The sequence below is a fragment of the Elephantulus edwardii genome, unplaced genomic scaffold (genome assembly GCF_000299155.1).
Source record: "Elephantulus edwardii isolate Elephantulus edwardi_28Jun2011 unplaced genomic scaffold, EleEdw1.0 scaffold00059, whole genome shotgun sequence".
NCBI classification, from domain to species: domain Eukaryota; kingdom Metazoa; phylum Chordata; class Mammalia; order Macroscelidea; family Macroscelididae; genus Elephantulus; species Elephantulus edwardii.
The window spans coordinates 15,392,169-15,413,471 of NW_006399809.1; the positions used below are offsets into that span (position 1 = coordinate 15,392,169).

The 21,303-nt window shown below is 38.6% G+C and overlaps 1 protein-coding gene across 4 annotated transcripts in view; it reads right to left on the reverse strand.

Moving 5' to 3' along the window:
* Nucleotides 1–21,303, reverse strand: part of BBS9 (Bardet-Biedl syndrome 9) — a 677,588-nt gene that overhangs the window by 623,307 nt on the left and 32,978 nt on the right. For all 4 annotated transcript variants that reach the window (XM_006887603.1, XM_006887602.1, XM_006887601.1 and 1 more), the window contains exon 4: nucleotides 14,068–14,181. In XM_006887603.1, coding sequence (XP_006887665.1) covers nucleotides 14,068–14,181 — 114 coding nt within the window. The remainder of the gene's footprint in view (nucleotides 1–14,067; nucleotides 14,182–21,303) is intronic.

Sequence of the window (21,303 nt, forward strand, 5' to 3'; positions counted from 1 at the left end):
TGAGTTGTAAAACAACCCAGTGGTAGATGGAATTTGCTCCAGGACTTAAGAACAGTAAATGACATAGCTGAGCCTCTACATCTTGAGGTTCCTAACCTCTACACTATAATAGACAAAGTGCTAGTCAATAGGCCTTTTATTGTAAAAACCACCTTCCCTCTGTAACTTGATTTATGCCACTATTAGAATTTCTCTGATTATTACTCTTTAATGTGCTACCCAGCACCTATTCATTCTCTGATTATTACTCTTTGATATTCCCCTTCAGAATCAAATTGCCCCATCCCTCCCTCAGCTCAACCCTCCCACATGTGTAATTCAGGCTCAAGCTCAACAGAATTCCTTTCAAGACAGTGACTGGTTCAGAGCTGAACCAGCGAGAGCCAGAGAATTGGAAAGAGACTGTTGCTGGGTTTTCTAAGAGAAAAACGGGCATTCTTTCATGTGAACTAGATTCTGAGAAGTAAGATTTGGAGTGGCCATAAAGATCCTGAAACCAGGAGAAAAATAAACAGAGGAAGGCAAATCAAGACATAACAAGACCTGATCACACCGACGATCTTGATGTCTTTGGCCAACAAAGTTCCTGTTCTGACTAAAGCCTGTTCTTATTGTAATCATAACCAAAGGAACGCCTGGCCATATCAAAGGCAGGGATAGAGAGAACAGAAGCACACATTCCTGTGGACAAAGAGGGCTGCAGCCTCCACAGGAATTGGTAGGTTTAGGGTTTTGATGGCCACATTTCTTTAAGCCTTAAATTGTCTATTACTTGGAAAGTTCAAAGTATAAATACTTTCATGTAAAATCAAGATTTATTATCTAAAAACAAATTTAAAAATTATAGCAAACAAGTAGAAAAAGAAATACTGAAAAAGGAGTCAGATGGTGGTTCACAATCTCGAATGAACTATACTAAGAACCTATTTTTTCCCATAAACCACAAATTCATTATGAAAAGAAAGTAATTAGTCAGCATGACTATGAAGTACAACTTACATGATGGGAAAGAAAATCATAGGCAAAGCAGCATATTGTTTAAATATGCCTACTCTTCATTTATCAACTATCTTGTCATCCAATATGCTGCATTAACACCTTTGAAAACATTTCCAGGCAGCACCTCCAATGGTCCAGGCCTCACCATGAACGATATAACACAGGTCCAGCAGCAACCAGAGAAGGGCCACATGAGGTCACAAACAGGGAGAAGCCAGACAAGGGTCCAAAGGTGCCAGGGAAGCCAGTGGAGGGAGACAGGAAGAGCAAAGAAAGGGAATGAGGCCAGGTAGAGCTGAAGGGGATGGAAGATAAGAAGGGTCCCCAACCATGGTGCGTGGCAGCAGGCGGCATGTAACATCAAACCACCGGGGGCTCTGAAGTGCAGGGAATGAGTGCCGGGAAGTGGAGTGCCACCACAGGTTTGGGCATTCTAAGAACACCAGGCAGGATGGCCAGTGAGCAATGGGGGACCAGGAAGGCGGGAACGGTGGCCCTGACACACATGTAACACTCATTTCACTCCTGGGTTTAGAAGCTAACGACATCAGCATGTGAGAAGTGGATGCACCAAAGGATTCTTTAACTTCCCTTGTGATTTTCAGTTCCTCTCTGGATTTTTCAATCCAGAGATCAATGTCCCTACCTTTCTGCTAAGCCCACTCTCTCTATGATTACCAAAGGCTTCCTTTGGTTCATCCAGTATTTTCTTCTCAGCACTTGAGCTGCACTCCGGAGCAGCACTCTGGACCACTCCTCTAACTAGTGAAACCCTCGCTCCTCCTTCCATGACACATGCTATTCAGCTTCTCCATCTGTTTCTCTTAATCTCTTGTGTCAACTCCTTTTCCTATTCCTATTTTCTATACCTACCCTTAAATTTGTGGTTCTCAACACGGTTACGTTACTTTAGAGGCTATTAGGAATCTCTCCAGAATGGTGAAAAACATCAGTCTAGAGAATAAGGTGCACCTAATCCAGGCCACAGTCTTTGCAATTACTTGTTGTGGATCAGAGATGAACAATGACTAAGGATGACAGAAGAATTGATTCCTTTGAATTGTGGTACTGTAGAAGAGTCTTGAACATACCATGGGCCTCCAAGAAAAAAAAATAGGTCTGTCTTGGAGAGGGTGAAACCAAGTATCTCCTTGGAGGCTATGATTTTGAAGCTCTGCCTCACTTACTTTGGGCATGGGTCCAGGACAGACTAGTACTTGAAGAAGGACATCACACTTGAAGGGGTGAAGGGACAGCACAGGAGAGGGAAACCCTGGATGAGATGGATTAATACAGTAACTGGGACAAGGGGGGTAGGTGTGTCGGAATTAATAAGACTAGCTCAGGACAGGGCAGGGTTCAGAGCTGTTGTACATAGGGTCACTACGGGCCACAGGAGACTTGATAGCACGTGACGACAACAACAGCAAGGGGGGGAAGACAGCATACTCTCCAAATTCCACAAACTACTCTTGTCTGACATGTACATTCACACACAGATTGAACACACACACATTCATACACCATAGGAAGCTCCTCTATCCTCAGGTCTCCAGGACCTCTGCACACATCTATCTCCATTGTGATTCACCTTGGTAGATTATAGCTACGTCTTGGTCTTTACCATCCCCAAGACTGTAAATTGAAAAATAAACTATTTTTACTTAACTCCCTACTCCAAGACACTAACACAGTATCTAGCATTCAGAAAATAGTAAACGTATGATGAAAGGACAGTTGGGCAGACGGATGGAAATCAGACATGAGACGGTTCAGATTCTGAAATTTTCCATGAATCACCAACAAACCAACAATTCTTTCCCAATGTCCCTGTTCCACATTTGAAAGATTCCTACATAAGGTCATCAACCTGTCACAGTCCTCTAGTGCAAGTTTTAGGTGACTACAGGTGTAATGTTATTGTTGTTGCTATTGTTGTTACGTGCCATCAAGTCACCTGTGACTCACAGCAACCCTCTGTACAATAGCCAGAGTCACCTATCACTCATAAGGACCCTGTGTACATTGTCTCTAAAACCTTGCCCTATCCTGAGCCATGCTCTCTGACTCCAGGACACCTTACCCACATTACCCTGGTAACTGTGTCAACCCATCTCACCCTGATAAGCAAAATGCCCTTTTCCAAGAAATGGTCCTTTGTGGCCATGTGCCCAAAGTAACTGAGATAGAGCTTTAAAATCATTGCCTCCAAGGAGAAACTTGGTTTTACCCTTTCCAAGATAGACCTATTTATTCTCTTGGCAGTCCACAGTATGTTCAATACTCTTCTCCAGCACCATGACTCAAAGGTATCAATTCTTCGATTATCCTTAGTCATTGTCCAGCTCGCTGATACATAGCAAGTACTTGGAAAGACTATAGCTTGGATTAGGTGCACTTTAATCTCTAGACTGGCATCGGTGCTCTTTAGCACTTTAGAGAGGTATCTGACAGCAGACTTTCCCAATGCAATTCACCTTTTGATTTTCTGACTGCTGATGTTAAGAGTGTTGATTGCATAGCCAAGCAAGCTAAAATTGTTAACTTTATATTATAACTTTTGTTGATGTTGTTATGTGCCATCGAGTCAACTGCTAACCATGGTGACTGCATGCACAACAGCTCTGAACCCTGTCCTATTGAGTCAATTTCACTGTTTCTGACACATCTACTTCCATTACCCTTGTCACTGTATCAATTCTTCTCACCTGAGGACTTCCTCTCCTGCCCTGCCCCACCAACCTTCCAAGCATGATGTCCTTCTCCAAGGAGTGACACTTCCAGGTATCATGTTAAACTATGTAGAGCTTCGCAATCCTTGTCTCCACAGAGCAACCTGGTTTCACCCTTTCTGGGTCAAACATTTTTATTTTCATGGCAGTTCACTGTATGTTCACTACTCTTCTCTAGGACCATAACTCAAAGGCATCAATTTCTTCTTCTGTCATCCTAAGTCACTGTACAGTTCTCTGATGCCTAACAAGTAATTGAGAAGACCATAGCCTGGATCAGGCACACCTTAGTCTCTAGACTGACACTGTTACTCTTTAGTACTCTGGAGAGGTCCTTTGCAGCAGACTTTCCCAACGCAATTTTTCGATTTCCTGACTGCTGGTGCCAAGAGTGTCGGCTGTGGAACAGAGCAGGCTGAAATTGTTAACGACCGCAATCTCTTCTCCATCATGGTGCTGCTAATTGGCCCTGTGGTGAGAACCTTTGTCTTCTCGATGTTGAGCTTAGTGTACACAGTGAAGATTGCAGTTCTTGAGCTTCTGCAGCAAATGCAGATCCCTCCTCAGTTTTGGCAAGCATGGTTGTGTCATCTACATAATACAGATTGTTGATGAGTCTACCTCCAATCCTGATACCACATTCCTCCTCATAAAGTCCAGCCTCCTGAATAAACTGTTCTGCATACAGACTGAAAAGGTACGGAGACAGGATGCATCTCTGACACACTCCTTTCCTGACTTCGAACCATGCTCTCTAAAGCAAATTATGAGCAGAGAAAATACCAACTTATATTTCGTACAGTAGCCAGATATATTATCTAGTCTGCATCAAGTATCTGATTTTACAGAGCTAATGGTTTCATGAAGTTTTCCAAAGCTAACCTTTTGAACATACCATGGGTTGACAAAAGAATAAACAAATCTGTCTTGGACTAAGTGCAGCCAGCATACTCTTTAAAAATGACGACTGTGAGATTTTGTTTCACATACTTTGGCTATGTTGTCAGCAGGCACCGGTCCTTGCAAAAGGACACCATACTTGGAAAAGTGGAGGATCAGGAAAGGAGAGGAAGGCCTTCAATGACATGGGCTGACACAGTGACAGCAGCAGTGGTTTAAACGCAATTAAGATGGTGCAGCTAGGACAGGATTGAGCAAGCCTTCCATCTGCTGTACACAGCGCTTCTAAGAGGCAGTCATAACAATAACCTTTTACCGTGTGGGAGGAAGCGTTTACAAAGCTACGGTTAACAGTTATTGCCCTTAAAAAGTTAGCATTCATTATTCATCTATCCCTATCTGTTCATCAGTAAATATTAATGCTCTCCTTTCTAAATACTATTTTGAAATGGCAAGCTTATCTCAACTAGGCAAAATATCATGTCAATAACCACTGGAAATTGTAGCAACACAATGAAATAAAAGCAGAGAACAATCTGGAATAAATTTCACTTGTTCTCTTTTTTTGAAAACAAGTTCAAATTACCAAACCAAATAAATTCCATCAACTGTACTTGAAAATACAACATATTTTCAAATCAACTCAGATCTACCTTTTTTAAACTGACAGGCGATTTCCAAACTGCAACTTGAGTGTTCATATTTAGGAGCTGTGTTGCCAATACAAGCGCACACAGATCGAATCCACCAGCTGCTCCTCAGAAGAAAGATGGGTAATCTCCTCCTGAGGGGTTTATCGCCTTTGAAAACCTGCTGGAGGGTCAACTATGAGTGGCTTCCAACTTGACAGCACATAACAATATAGCAACAACAATAAACTGTACACTAATCAATTTGTCAAATAGTTGTTATGTATTGTTGAGTCACTGTGTGACTCATAGTGACTCTATGTACAATAGTCCTACACCCTGCTCTATCCTGTGACAATCTTATTGTCTCTGGCACACTTAATCCCCTTATCCCAGTCACTGAATAAATTCATGTCATCAAGGGTCTTCCTCTCTTTCTCTGTCCCTCCATACTCCCAAACATGACGTCACTCTCCATAGACTGGTCCCGCCTTGCAATATGTCCAAAGTATGTGAGATGAAGCTTCAGAATCCTTGCAATCTGGTCTCACCCTCTCTAGGATGAAACTGTTTGTTCTTCTGGCAGTCCATGGTATATGCAATACTCTTCTCAAGCACCACAGCTAAAAGGCATTAATTCTCTTTCTATCATCCCTAGTCATTGCCCAGCTTTCTGACACAGAGCAAATAATTGCAAAGACTATTGCTGGATCAGGTGCACCTTAGTCTCCAGACTGACATCATTACTCTTCATTACTCTAGAGAGGTTTCTGACAGTGGACTTCCCCAATGCAATTCATCTTTTAACTCCCTGGATGCTAGTGCCAAAAGTGTTAATTGTGGAGCCAAGCAAACTGAAGCTGATAACAATCTCAATCTCTTCACTGTCTATCATGATGCTGCCAATTGACCCAGTGGTAAGCACCTTTGTCTTCTTGATGTTGAGCCTCAATACTTATTGAAGGCTGCAATCCTTGACCTTCTGCAGCAAGTGCTTCAGGTCCTCCTCAGTTTTAGCAAGCAGGGTTGTATCATCTGAATAATGTGGATTATTGATGAATCTTCCTCCAATCCTGATGCACATTTCTCTTCATATTACCCAGCCTCCTGTATAATCTGTTCAGAGTATAGATTGAAAAGGTATGGAGATACATATACATGCCTGGCATGCACCCTTCCCAATTCTGAAACATACAGTGTTTCCTTGCTCTGTTCTGACAACTGCCTCCTGGTCTAAGTGTAGGTTTTGCATAAACACTATCAAGTGTTCTCTGGGATTCCAATTCTTCTCAGAGTTAGCCACAGTTTGTTGTGATCCACATTGCCATATGCCTTTGCATAGTCAATGAAACACATATAGACATTCCTCTGGTACTCTCTGCTTTCAGCCAAGGTCCATCTAACATTAGCTATAATATCCCTCATAAAGAAAAAAAGATACATTTCACAACCAATCATGGATAGGGGACATGATCTGGAAATTTCCATGTCATTGTGCATGAGGTGTCAGGGCCATGTTGGGGACTACATTTAACAACAACAGAAAGGAAAAAAGTGACGTATTTATAAACATCCAAAGTTATGAATGTTCCTTAGAAAAAGCAAATTAAAGTCAAGAATAGTATCTTTCTAAACATCACCCTTACACTTTATTTGACAAAATAAAAATCCAATACAGACATTATTCAGGGAGCTCTGGTGGCATGGTGGTAAGGAATTGCACTGTCAGTCCAAAGACACGAGGTTCCAATTAGCAAGCTGCTGTGCAGGAGAAGGAGGGACAATCGACTCTCCTGCAATTTATTGCCTCTGAAAACCCACTGGAGGGTCAGCTATGGGTCAGTTACAAAAGCAGAAAAGAACAATATATAGTCATTAATATTGCACATATGCAAACTGTCATTTCCTCTTAAAAAGTATTGAATCATTTTAATTTTAATTCTAGAATTTTAGATTATCAGACGACTGGATAAATATTCTTCAACTACTTTATAAAATCAGTTATCCTATTTCTTTACCACTACTTTCTTTACCGAACAGGTTTTCTGTCCATAACTTAAAATAAAACCAAATTGGGGAGCTCTGGTGGCCTAGTGGCAAGGAGCTGCAACTACAATCCCAGAGGCACGCGGTTCGAATCCACCAGATGCTCTGCCGGGAAAAGGAGGGACAATCTCCTCCTGTACCAGTCAGATCTGATTTGACGGTACACACACACAAAAAAATTAAAAAAAAAATTGTACTGAGTTAAATGATTGTGTCTAATGTTTTTGAAATGTTTCTTAACCCAAAAAAAAAAAAAAATTGAAACAGTGCACTTTTGTGAGTTCAAATAAAAACCACCCTACTACATTGTTTTTTTGGGGAAGGCAGGGTGAAGGAGATTCTTAAAAGCCAAAGCACTTAATGAAAACAATGAAAATGAAGAGGCAAATATCTGACCCAGAAGTTACTCAACATGTTTTCCACAATTTTTGAAGAGTCAAAGGTAGGAATTAACTTTGGCCAAACTAAGCTACATCCTTTCCTAATAGAAAACATTTTTCTGGATGGGAAGAAGCAAACTTAATCACATACGAGATTGGGAAGCAGTTTAGTGTTGTCAACAACACGAGCTTCTGAAAGCAAAGAATGTACCTTCAAATCCCTCCTCCACCATTCACTAAAATCTCCTAGCAGGTTACTCATCCTATAAAGTGATTTTCAGAACGCTGCCTGGGCAGAACAAGCACAGCAGACACAGGGCGGTAGCACACTTCTAGATCTTTCCTACAATGCCTGCCCTGTAAGGCTTAGAAATTGAGAAACTGAAGCCAAACTCCAGACTCACTGTATCATTTTAGCATGATCCTTGGTAATTCAAATGCAATTTTAAGGATTTGACATTACATTCTACAAGCCGTTTTCAAAGAAAGTCAAAGCTATTGAGTCAATTCCAACCCTCCTAGAGGTTTCTGAGGCTATAAAACCGAACCGGAAGACCGTGTCCACCTTTCTCCCGCGGAGCCACTGGTGGATTGGAAGGAAGTCCTTTGGTTAGAAGGGTGCACAGTATGTACTGCACCACCAGAGCTCCTTGAGGTTCACTATTACAATTAGAAAATTCTTTTAAAAAAAAAATTTAACCTACAAAACAAAATTCACTGTAATTTTGCAAATTTATTTAGCATTTCTTCTGTCCCAGGCAAAGTTTTAAGTTCAACATAAATAAAAAGTCATGTTTGTTGTTTTGGAGTTTTGGTTTTGGTTTTTTGATGTTGGTTTTTTGTTGGTGTTTTTGTTTTTTTGTTTTTTTGGGGGGTTTTCTGTGTTTTTTTTTAAGGAAAAGATAGGCGAGCTCTGGTGGCCTAGTGACAGGAAACTGCATTGCAATCCCAGAGATGCGCAGTTCAAATCCATCAGATGCTCTGCTGAAGAAGGAGGAACAATTGCCTCCTGTACCAGTCAGATCCAATTTGACGGTATGCACATAAAATACATACATACATAAAAATTTAAAAAAAAAAGAAAAGAAAAAGATAAAGCATTATAACGCAGTCATACATTTTCTACTATGATTTCTTGAGGTACCTTAGTTAAAGGCAGAACCTAGGCCCAAGATTGTACAGGACTGCCATCTAGCGGCAGTTTCTTCTGATGCACATACAAACCAACTGTGCCTGCTGCTCTTCAACAATCTGTTAAAAATTGTCGCAGATTTTCTTTTTGCCCACTTTTTTGCTTGAAAATTATTTATATCACCACTTGAATTAATCATTCCACAACGAGGCATTCTAAAATACAGCGGAAGGTAGAAGACAAGGATTTTTAAGTTTTCTTTTTAAAACTAAAAGCAACCATACAGTTTTCACACTAAAAGAATGGTCCATTAAATACATACTGGACTGAGTCCTTATAAAATGGGCTTTGTTTGAAATGCGAATATCTTGAAATGACTTTTTTTTTCTTCCTCAACTCTGTACTTTTTTACAATTTTATGTATACTATAATTGAGGGTAGTACTACTTTCAGATAGGAAAAAAAATACAGTAAAGCTTTCTAACTCAAAAACCTCACTCTTCGATTTCTAGCCTTTAAAAATAGGCAGAGGATAAATACTGCATAATACCGCGGTTATGAAGCAGGACTGACACAGTGTTGGGAGGAGAATAGGAAAAGAGTGGCTAGATAGTGAAATTGTACTGGAACAGATGAGGGAAAGAACTGTTTAAAAGGAATATATGATTCACATTATATGTAAGACAAGAGTCCAGAATAAGAGATACATTGCAAAGAGGGCTGGGGAAAGGTAATTGTGCAACAATTAATGAATATGTTTAAAAAGTGTACTTGGAGAGGTAGGGAGGAAAATGTGCAATAATGAATGAATGAAATCTAACTTTTCTGTAAACTTTTGTCAAAATCACAATTTAAAAATTATTTTAAAAAATAGACATTTATATACAAAGATGCTTATTTCAGAAAACACGTTATTTTAGTATCAAGGTTCAGATCTATTGTTAATAGGCTCACTCTGAGTCAGACTCAACTCAATGGCACTTAACATGATCAGTTTGAATCAATCTCTCAAAAAATACTTCTTTTACTCTATTACTTACATCAGTTTTACAAATAAATACATGTATGTGCACATGGAAGGAAGGTAAGACAGAAAGGCAATAAATAAACACAGAGCAGCACAATATGACTTTTATATATTTTACATCTCTTAATACACTACTTGCATCCTACCATCAAGTCTAGTCCAACTCATGTAGTCGTTGAGTGTCATCAAGTGAAGAACAATTCATAGCAACTCCATGGACAAGAGATCTGAACCTCACCCTATCTTGTGACATCTTCATCATCTCTGACACACATCAGCCCACTGCTGCAGGCACTGTGTCACTCCATCTCATTAAGAATCTTCTCTTTCGCTGACCTTCCACCTTTCCAACTATGATCTCTTTGTCCAAGGACTGGCAACATGCCCCAACAACATGCCCAAAGGATGGAAGAAAAGTTTTACCATCCTTGCCTCTAAGGAGAACTTTCTCCAAGACATAATTGTTAGGTTTTTTGGCTGTCTGTGACCCCACAACTGGTGACAATATATGTTGTTGTCGTGTTGTTATGTGCCGTCGAATCACCTGAGAGTCACAGCGACCCCATGTCCAAGAACATTTATATGATCTTTTAGTAGCAAATTCCTCTTAGAGAATTGTAGCATTTTACCAAGTAATGAGCAATTGTCAGCAAGATATATTGATATGACAGTAGCTCCAACATTTGGTGAAAACATAGCAATGGCATCTAACAATAACAACATAAGCAATGTATGATAGCATAGGTTGTTATATTTTCAGGATGAAATGACTAATTTTTAGCAGTTTTATTGAGATTTTATATATATGTATGTATGTATACACACACACACACATAGGCACACACACATATATCTTGTAAATACGGAGCTCTAGCAGCCTAGAGGTAAGAAGCTACACTGCAATCCCAAAGGCACAGTTTTAATCCACCAGCTGCTTTGCCATTCAAAAGTGAGTGTTTTAAGGCGCAACAATTTCATAAAATACTTTATAGCATGAGAGAGTCTAGAGGCTTTATGCTGAGTGAACTAACTCAGTCTCATAAGGAAAACAGTGCTTAAAGACCATTATTATAAAAATAGAGTTATTTACTCAGTGTCCAACTGTTCCTACTCTTTTGCAACTTATTTTTTACACCCAATGTTGTTTGTGAGGTTGATTCATATTGATACATAGGTCTAGTGCATTCCTTTTAATGTATGGTGGGAGCTCTGATGGCCTAGTAGCAAGAAGCTGTAACATGGTTCAAGGGCATCAGTTGCTCTGTGGGAAAAGAATGGGTAATCTCCTCTTGTGCAAGTAACTGCTTCTGAAAACCTGCAGGAGGGTCAGGTATGGGTTGGTTCCGACTCATTAGTACACAACAACAACAGAAACAGTGTATTGTAAAATTATCTAATTTGCCCATTCTCATATTGATGGACATCAATTTGTTTCCACTTTTTGCAACATTCCTTAATAAATTTTCTCCCTAAATTCTTTTACTAGACCCTTGTGATTAAACAGTCTGTGGGTGAGGATGGGTAGGGGTGAAACCACTGGATTGTACAATTTGGTAGGTAGAAGGAGGGGGTGAAGGAAATGAGAAGGATGCAGCGGGGACCTGAAAAGACAGGGTAATGATGGGCAAGGTCCAACGGTGATTAATTTTATAAAACATAATGCATGGGAATGAGTGTATGAAATACCATGTGAATGAAGAATAGAGTAAAACACAATGTATATAAACTTTGTAAGCAAACAAATATTAAAAGAAAAACCCATCTGTGGATCACATTTTTTAAAAAAAAGGTGAGTGTTGTCCCTACTGGCAGTACTCAATGGTCACACCTCACAATTGGCAAACTCCTGATGACAGACCACCCTGTGGTTTTCTCATGGTTTCAGTGATATTATAGGTTCTTTTTCAAATCCATGAAATTAAATTACTTCTGCTACTTGGAAATTTCTGTTACAAATTGTGAAAATTTCTGCTTCTTAGACACAAGAAAGTAAAATATGTCAGAAGAACCTTATGCTTTTCCAAAAGTTACTTTTTCAAATCTACAGTCTTCATTTAAGAACTGAGAAAAGAAAGATCACATCTCTTCAGAAAGAACTATTTGTTGTTTTCAAAGTTATTCGCAACTACTATTACTATGGAAGTCCGTTATAAGCTCCAGCAAAATATGTTACACAAGAGTAAGAAATTTAGCTCAATTTATGTTGTTGTTCTTGTTGTTGTGAATAGCTCAATTTATATAAGGTTAAAATTTACATGTGATATGAAGAATTGTCTTGATGCCAGCCAAACAAAGCAAAGCTTGCCTTCACTAAGCCAAAGAACTCTGTGCTCACAATTTCTTAGGGTTCTACATATGCAGAATTTAGTAAGTCATATTTTGGAGACAGAAGAGTTGAAAGAAAACTGAAACAAAAATATTTCAATAAAGGAGATCTAGCTCCTCCAATCACATCAGATATTTGTATTTTTAATAGAGAAAATCAGATGTGAAAGCAGGTGATGAGAGAGGAAGTAGACACTTCACTTACAAAATTTAGCTTCTTATTTATATCTCAGAATCTTCTCCTTCATCTAATTATAGATATTTCCCATATTCTTCAAATTATCCCAATATTACTGTTACTCTAACTAAGCAATTTTACAATCCAACTGGACCAATAGGCAACAGCCTGGTAGAGAAAGACATATTGCATTTGGTTAAATCTGCTGTCAAGAATCTTTTTTAAAGTGCTAAAGTACAAGGATTTAAGTTTAAAGACTAAGGTATACCTGATGCAAGGTATAGTGTTTCAATTGCTTCCTATGTAACTGAAAGTTGGACAATTAATAAGGAAGACCAAAGAAGAATTGATACCTTTGAATTGTGAATTGCTGAATTACAAGAGAGTTCTAAATAACCCATGGACTGCCAAAAGAACAAATAAATGGGTCTTGAAGGACGTGTGACCAGAGTGTCCCTTGGAGACAGGGACGAAGAAACTTCACCTCAAATACTTTGGGTATGTTTTAGGGAGGGGCCAAACCTTGGAAAAAGGCATCAAGCTGGGAAAAGAAGAGGGTCAGAGAAAGAGAGGATGACACTTAATAAAACAGATTGAAACAAAAAACAGTGGCCTTAAGCATGAGAGAGATTTTGAGGATGGTGCAGGACAGAACAAGGTTATGATACGTTGTTCATATGGTCACTATGAGTCATAATCGACTCGACAGGACTTAAAAACAACAACAATACACACAGGCATTGGAACCTATCTAAAATGTTGGTGGTTCAAACCCACTAACTGCTCTACAGTCTGAGCCTGTTAAAATTTATGGCTGCAAAACTCAATGGGACAAATTTCTCTTGCCTGTTAGGGTCACTATAAGTCAAAATTGACTGGACATCTGTAGGTTTGGTTTATTTAGCTTTATTTTTTTTAAAAAAAATCAATCTGTTTAGGGGGCTCTGGTGGCCTAGTGGCTGTACTGCACTCCCAGAAGTGCAAGGTTCAAATGCACCAGATGCTCTGCTGCAGAAGGAGGGACAATCTCCTCCTGTACCAGTCAGATACAATTTGACGGTACACACAAAAATAATAATAAAATATTAAAAAACATCTGTTTGTCAAGTACCACCAAAACCGTTTCCTTTTAGCAAATGGATCGATCTATCCCCAAATTCTTCTACTCCTCACCTTTACTCTATGTATAAAACACCCTGAGTTCACATGAATGGAATACATCTGCAAATGAAGTCTCTCCCTTTCTCACTAAAGAAAAATCTCCTATAGGTAAACTTCTTAAAGCAAATGACAAACTCACAAAAATGTAGGCCCAAGAAGAGCTAAAATATAACATTCCTAACTACACTTTTGGCAGATCACACCCACATGCACACACACATAGGCAAAATCACAGAGCTTAGAATCACTACCTAGTTGCCTGCCTTCAATCCAGACCACCAGCGTCTTTACCAGTGCATCATCATGGTGCAGTGAGAGAAGCTGGACTGAGAGGAAAAGCATTCCCACAATAACAACAAGAGTATACACAAGAAAGCAACGAATTGTTCACTCCCTAAGGTTTTCTATTTTTATTATTTTCCTTAGGTATTTGATACAAAGATTGCAATAAAATTTTTGTTTTGACTCTGTGGGATTCAGTATCACATAATAATCCACTTACACAGGATGAACTACTCTAAATCTGGAAAAGCACATTAGGGATTAAATGCAAATTACCTTTTACACCCCCAAATGGTCCGTAAGTCATATTGCAGGCTGTCCTCTGAAGATTATGTTCATACATCAATTTGATCTGATATTGGTTTCCATGTTCCACATTACCTAATGTTCCTAAGGGAATTTAAAAAAAAAATGTTTGGTTTTGCTCATATTATAAAACAAATATCTTCTCATCTTCTATATTAATTCTAAACAATTCAGTTTTACTGAAATTTAAAATGTCAAAGTAATAAAACATCACATAGTACAAATAATTAGCATAGTAATGATAGAATGTTAGCTAAATTAATACAATTTCAATCTCAGCTAAATTACACCATTAGTTTAAATATTATCTCTGGTGACATCTTATTATCTATTTTCCTAGGACAGATTATGTCTGAGGAAAGCTTAATTATTTAAATAACAAAAACCCTTCCAATTTCATTGCTAAACTAAAAGAGGTTAAATTCCTTGCACTCACAAACTTTAACAGATCCAAGAAATGACTCAGTGTGCCTTTTGGAGAAAAGTTCTCACACTTTTCATGCAATTCCATTTCCGGCCCCAACTGTGAAAGTACTCAAACCCTGGTATATTCATTTTCATCTAATGGAGAGATCTTCTAAGCTTTCTCCAGCAAGTTAAAAGGCCTTTTTTTTTTAATTTGAAAATTCTAAGTCAAATCTAACTCTGCATTTCAAGGGTCATATTTCCTACAACCCCTTTCTAGTTCTTTCATAATGTGAAAAGATTCTGAATCTGTACTTTATTCTCAAGTAATAGAATTAATAATGGTTAAACTTGAGGTTATATTCCAGTGGCGATGCCAGAACATTACGACAAAAATGATTTTTAAAAAAGATTCATAAAGTAACACTTTCTATAAAGAAGCATCTTTCATTCATTCATTCATTCAAAAAGTCAAAAGCTAAAAGAAACTTTAAATATCAAACTGCAGATAGTATTAGAGCATTAACACAATCTAAGTATACAGATTTAAAACCCTGGTTGCCCCCAAAACAAAAGCAAAGTTCAACAGCGCAGCAAACAGCAGGTGCTGGTGAGGTTCTGGAGAGACTAAAACTCTTATTCACTGCTGGTGAGAATGTAAAATGTAACAGCCACTATACAAGGCAGTCTGGTACTTTCCCAAAAAGTTGGAAATAGAAATTCTATTTGACCCAGAAATTCCACTACTGGAAATATACCCTGAAGAAACCAGAGCCACAACTCAAATAGATATATACACACCCACATTTATTGCTGTGTTATTCACCAAAGCAGAGATGGAAGCAACCTAAGTGCCCATCAACCAAAAAAATGGATAGAAAAATGGTGGTGTGTCTACACAGTGGAATATCACACAGCATTGAAAAATAATAAACTCTTAAAACATACAGCATAGGGGAGCCTGGGGGACATTATGTTAAGTATCTCAGTTGCAAAAGGGCAAATACAGCTGTTATAAAAATGACAGACATGAGGGAACTGGGGAGAAAATGAGAACAGAGCAGAGAGATAATAAACCCTGTAATAGAATAGATAAGGGGAAGAACTGGCCAAAAGGAATATAGGATTATGCATTATATGTATATGTATGACAACAATCTGGAACAGGGGGTGCATTGCAGGGTGGGCTAAAGTAAATGTGCAGCAATGAATTTAAATATATAAATAAAAACTCTAAGGTCAGTGGTTCAAATCCACCAAACACTCAGAAAGATGGGAATTTTCCTCCAATAAAGATGTACAGCCTGAAAAACTCAATAGGAGGTTGTTACTGTAAGTCAGAATAGACTTGATGGCAGTAGGTTGAAATATATAGAAAACATGCCCACATACAAATACAAATATATTAAACATGTGGGTATGTGGGTTTATAATCATCTGGAAACATTGAATTGTTTGATGTTTTTGGTGTTTTTTGTTGTTTTTTCCTGTGGTAGTATTCAGAAGGATCTGTCAATATGTTCTGAGGTTTTAAATCTGGAATCCTTTTTTCCTCCATTTTAGAATCAAAGCAATTTAACTTAATTTAAAAAAAAAAGGCATTTCCCCAAAATCACAGAGGTATTAAAGGACACAGTGCTCAAACTAGGTCTTGAGAGTTAGACACTAAATTCTTTTGTGTCTGGAGTTCATTTAGTACACTGTTCTAACAGCTTTCAAGAAAATATGGTCCTGACTCCATAAAGATCGTACTGTCCAAGGCATGTCAATGACAAGGTTCCCAAAAGAAATAAGCATTAATAATATTCCATTTCCACATTTCTCAGCTTGGTCTTCCTTTCTTTATATGGAAAGTTAAGATTGGCAATGTGGAGTTTTTCTTTCATTATGGCTTTGCTATGAGTCGTCTAAGACTTGACGGCACTTAACAACAACATCACCAACACGGAGCTCTGTGGGCCTGATGGATAGAAAGTTAAGCTACCAAGTCAAAAGTGGTTGATTTTCATCTGCAGCCCTCAGGCCTGGTTTTCATTGTTTTTGGTCAAACATTCGTCTAAGTGGGATACAGCACTGGTTAGTCCATTTGCTGTACAGAGGTAACTCATGGTTACTGTGATGCTAAACACAGTGACACTGATGTGTCTGATGTGATAATGATTACCCACAGTAGACAGTGTTTGGTGGAGCTCCCCAATTAAAACAAGCTTGGAAGCAAGAGTGGCATTCACTTCCAAAATAGCTTGCCTCCAGAAATTCTATAAACTTGGAGAAACAATGAAAATTATACAAGTGTTCAGGTCTTTCATTCATAGGGTCGCTATGAGTCATCTATGAATCAATGACACTTAACAACAGCATGGCTTTTCTAGCATAGATGTGTTACTATGTAGATGGTAGGACCATGCAAATAGGGCATGTTGGGTTATCCACAGAGGAACTGGCTATCTACCATTTCACAAGAGGATTGGCCAGTCTCAACAATTTATGAGGATTGGCTAATCTTGCCAATAAATTGAACGGCTCTAGCTGCAGAGATAAAATCTTCACCCACCAGAAACAGAAAGAATCCTCCCCAGCTAGGGAAGAGAGATCTTCTCTATGCCAGTGAAGAAAAGGAAGGAAAACATAGGATATGCTCCAGGATGGCAACAGCTGTCATGGCAGAACTGGAAAATTCACATGAGATAGGACTTTTGGGGAAGTGGAGGAAGACAATATTGGCAGGACTGAGAACTTTGCTGAGCAGTTGGGGAAAGGGAACCAATATTGGCAGGACTGAACCTGGAAACACTTAGAGCCACAAGATTCATGGCTGAGGTGCCTGTGTGCACATTTCAGGAGCTGTTTTGACTGTATTCTCAATAAATCTGGATTATAACCTTTTAACTCCCTCAATATGGTTCTATGTTGTTTGTGAGCTATCACATCAGATTTTGGACCCAGCAAAGCAGTAAGACTGGTATTGATATGCGTAGAAAAGGCATGGGAGCAAGGGGAACATGTCTGGCCTCATAGGAATTGGTTTTGTGTTATTGATGTTCTGGACAGGGGCAGTTCCTCCGTGTGAAGTGATAAAAGTCAGACATGGTGCTCCCCATGTAGCCCTTGCTCTTTTGACAGACAGAGAAAAATTGACAGGGGAGGATGTCTTGGAGGAAAACAATTTCTATTCCTTTCCATGCCCCTGAGAATGACTGTAATAGATTCTACACACCAAGAATAAAAAAACAAAGAGAAAGACTCAAATTTGCCAGCTAAACCTGATGACAGACCAGTTTGGTTGAATCTAAATGGTATTTAAAATCACTAATGTCAAAAAATCCCAAATCAACCACTAGGGAGGAAGGGGTGAACAGAACAAACAAAACACTCAACTAGCCAAGTAAGTCACAGAATTAATTACAAAGAAGTTACAAGAGGCAGCTTCTTTATCTTATAAACTTCACTCTATAATCAGAGAGAAAAAAATACATAGTTGCCATCAAGTCTATTTTCAGCTCATCTGTTTCAGAATGGAATTGGTCTCCATAGAGATTTCAAAGGCTGTGATCTTAGGGGAGACCACCAGGCCTTTCCTCAGAGGAACCTGTAGATAAATTCTGCAGACAACACTGCACTTAGTAACCAAATACTTAACCATTTGTGTTACCCAGAAGTCCTAAAGTCAGCATCAACTAGTTGCTGTGCAGTCAGACCAACTCCTCACATACCCTCCAACAATGTTTCAGGGACTATAAATCTCATGGTAGGAGACTGCCCATCATTCTCCCGTGGAGTAAGTGGTAGATTTAAACTGCCTGTCTTTAGGTTGGCAGTGAAACTAGACCATTTGAATAAGGAGTGCATGTAGCATAGCACATCTGCCTACCAAATGAGAGACAGGAGCAACAGGGACTCATGGCTATGAGCACAAGAGTGAGAAGTCAATATGTAAACAAACGGAACATGAAATGATACTATGATTTGAGCTCTTTAATAACTACAGATGCACTGGCAAATTTTTAATTTTCAGGTTATGGCAATCTACAACAATCATACTATTTTGTGAATAAAAACAAATTATCTTCCTTAAAAACTATCAGGAAATAAAGGTGATCTCTAAAAAGTTTGTGCCATTTTTCAAGAAATTTCACTTGACATAAAAATATCATTTCTTCACCAAAGTTTATGTCCTTGGATAAAGACTAAGAAGGAGGCAGGTGGTATTGTGGGTTACTAATAATAAGGTTGGAAGTTCAAACTCACCATGAGACAAAGGAGGGCAGTCTTTTTGTCATGAAGTGGCTTTTAAGATTTCTAGCCCTTTTATGATTTAACGGCCTCATACAATTTACAGCCTCAGAAACCTGACGGATGGTCACTATGAGTAAGAACCAATTCAAAGAGTGAATTTGTACTTTTTTCATTGTTTTTAGGGCTTTTAAAAAAATATACAGACTGAATTAGTAAGTGTAAGTGTGTAACGTATGTTATTGTTGTTGTTGATTGTGGTCAAGTGGAGTATGACTCATAAAGACCCTATGAACAAACGACCTGAAGCCTTTCTGTATTGTCATTTCACCAAGTTCATAGAGTATAACATATAACAAACATATAACTATAGTAAAATATAAAGGTCCAACAATTAGAAAGACAGCAGATACTAAATCATTTATACTGTTAACTTTATTTAAATAAGAACTAACTGAAATAAAAACATGCTCTGAGATAGTATGCAAACCAATAATTTTTTTTAAAATCCCTCCAGAAAATCAAAGGTGATCATTACAATAATTTCCAGGGCAATTTTAGACAACTGCTGAGTAATCTAATGATGTTAAATGAAACCAAAGCCATTACAGAGAAAGTAAAAGGATTAGCACATTTTTAACTACACTATAATCTTAACAAAATCTAGGACAACATCTTTTTTATGTCTCTCATGGCAACCATTACAAATTCTATAAATATGTCAAATGCTGAGGAGTTGCTGGTGGAGAAGTACAGTTTTAGGGGTAAAAACTAAGACAACATAATCAGTATGGCTTACACCATGCATCTGTAACCATTTACCAGAAAGTAAAATCCATTAGAAAGGAACGCAGGATGCCATGTGATGCTTTCCATTTACCCGAGTCTGCTAGGATGGCTCACGAAAACTCTGTTTCTCTAGGTAACACATGTGTAACGGCATATCACCCACCAAAAAAGTTAGCATAGATAGTAGCTCCTGATGGGTTGTTTAGTATGTCCAGGAGGATGACGTTCAGATATCTCTTCTAGCTTGTCTCAAATCTTTTTAAGAAACAGAACACAAGAGATAACCAAAAAAAAAAATGCCTGAAGACAGGGGATGGGGGAAGATGTCAAGTTCACATAGCACTCTGACTTGGTGACACCAGCAGTAGTTTTATTTCAACTAGATCTTTCAGGTTCCAGTAGAAGGTAAAAGTTAACCTGGAATCTCAAGAAACATATTCAAGAAAACAAAAACATTATTTGCCCATGCCTCTCAATTTAAGCCAGGCCAGAGGGGGAAAATTGTGCAAATTGTCAGCCAACAAATATAATAAGAGACTGAAGAAATAAGAAACAGAAGGAAAGTGAGACAGAGCAGAAGGGAATCTAGTTTGGCCAACTCCTTGTCCCCAGAGAACACAAATCTTTTCAATGAATAACAATAAGAGTAATAAAATTACCATTCCCATGGCAAATAACTTTCCGCTCAGCATTAACTTGAAAGAGAACACAAAGGTTCTACAAGCAAATTGTAACCAAACATGCCAGTTTCTTTTAGTATGCTTCTTAAAAAAACATATTTCTCCTTAAGTCTCAATGGAACACAGGAGGCTTCTGTTTTCTGGGCCATAGTTCAAGGGGCCTAAGAGAGGCCAAGAGTCTAAATTTCTAGTTTCTAGGATAACTCTCTCATGTCCTGCTTAACACTCCCATAGAACGTCCAGAAGGGGTCAGTTCTCCAAGAAGTGAATGTAGTATCTGTGATTGCTCACTCTGTGGCCTGTGTAACCTAAATAGTATAAAACTGCTTAAAATTCATTGAAATTAAAAATAAACAAACTAAATTAATAAAAAAACTGCTTAAAATTAACAGGCTTGTATTCAAAAACAAACAACCAAATAGCGCAATACAATAAAACAGCCTATATTATACTTTCTCTGTTTCTTCTGGAGCACTAAATACTTCTTGCATCACGAAAAAAACCTAAAATTTACTGCCTTTAAGTCATAAACAACTCATAGCTGATCCATTGAGTTTCTGAGATTTTAAGTCACACTGTTGTTATGTACTATCAAGAGGAAATTGACCCATAGTGACCCTCCAACAGGTTTTCAGAAGGGGGTTGGTTAATCACAAAGGAAGAGACTGCCCATCTTTCTCTTGTGGAGAAGCTGGTGGATTTGAACCATGTGCCTTCGAAATTACAGTGCAGCTTCTTGCACTAGAGCCATTAGTGCTCCCTGTAAATCACACTGTTGTTATTGTTGTTGTTGTTGTTGTTGTTGTTGTTGTTGTTGTTGTTATGTGCCGTTGAGTTTCTTGCAACTCAAAGCGACCCTATGTACAACACCCCTAAACTCTGTTCTGTCCTGTGCCAATCGCACTGCCTTGACACACCCATCCTGATTATCCCAGTCACTGAATCAATCTGCCTCATAGAGGGCCTTCCTCTCCTGCGCTGTCCTTCCACCCTCCCAAGCATGATGTTCCTCTCTAAGGACCGGTCTCTCCTCACAACATGTCCAAAGTATGTTAGACGGAGCCTCAGAATCCTTGCCTCGAAGGAGCCACCCGGTTTA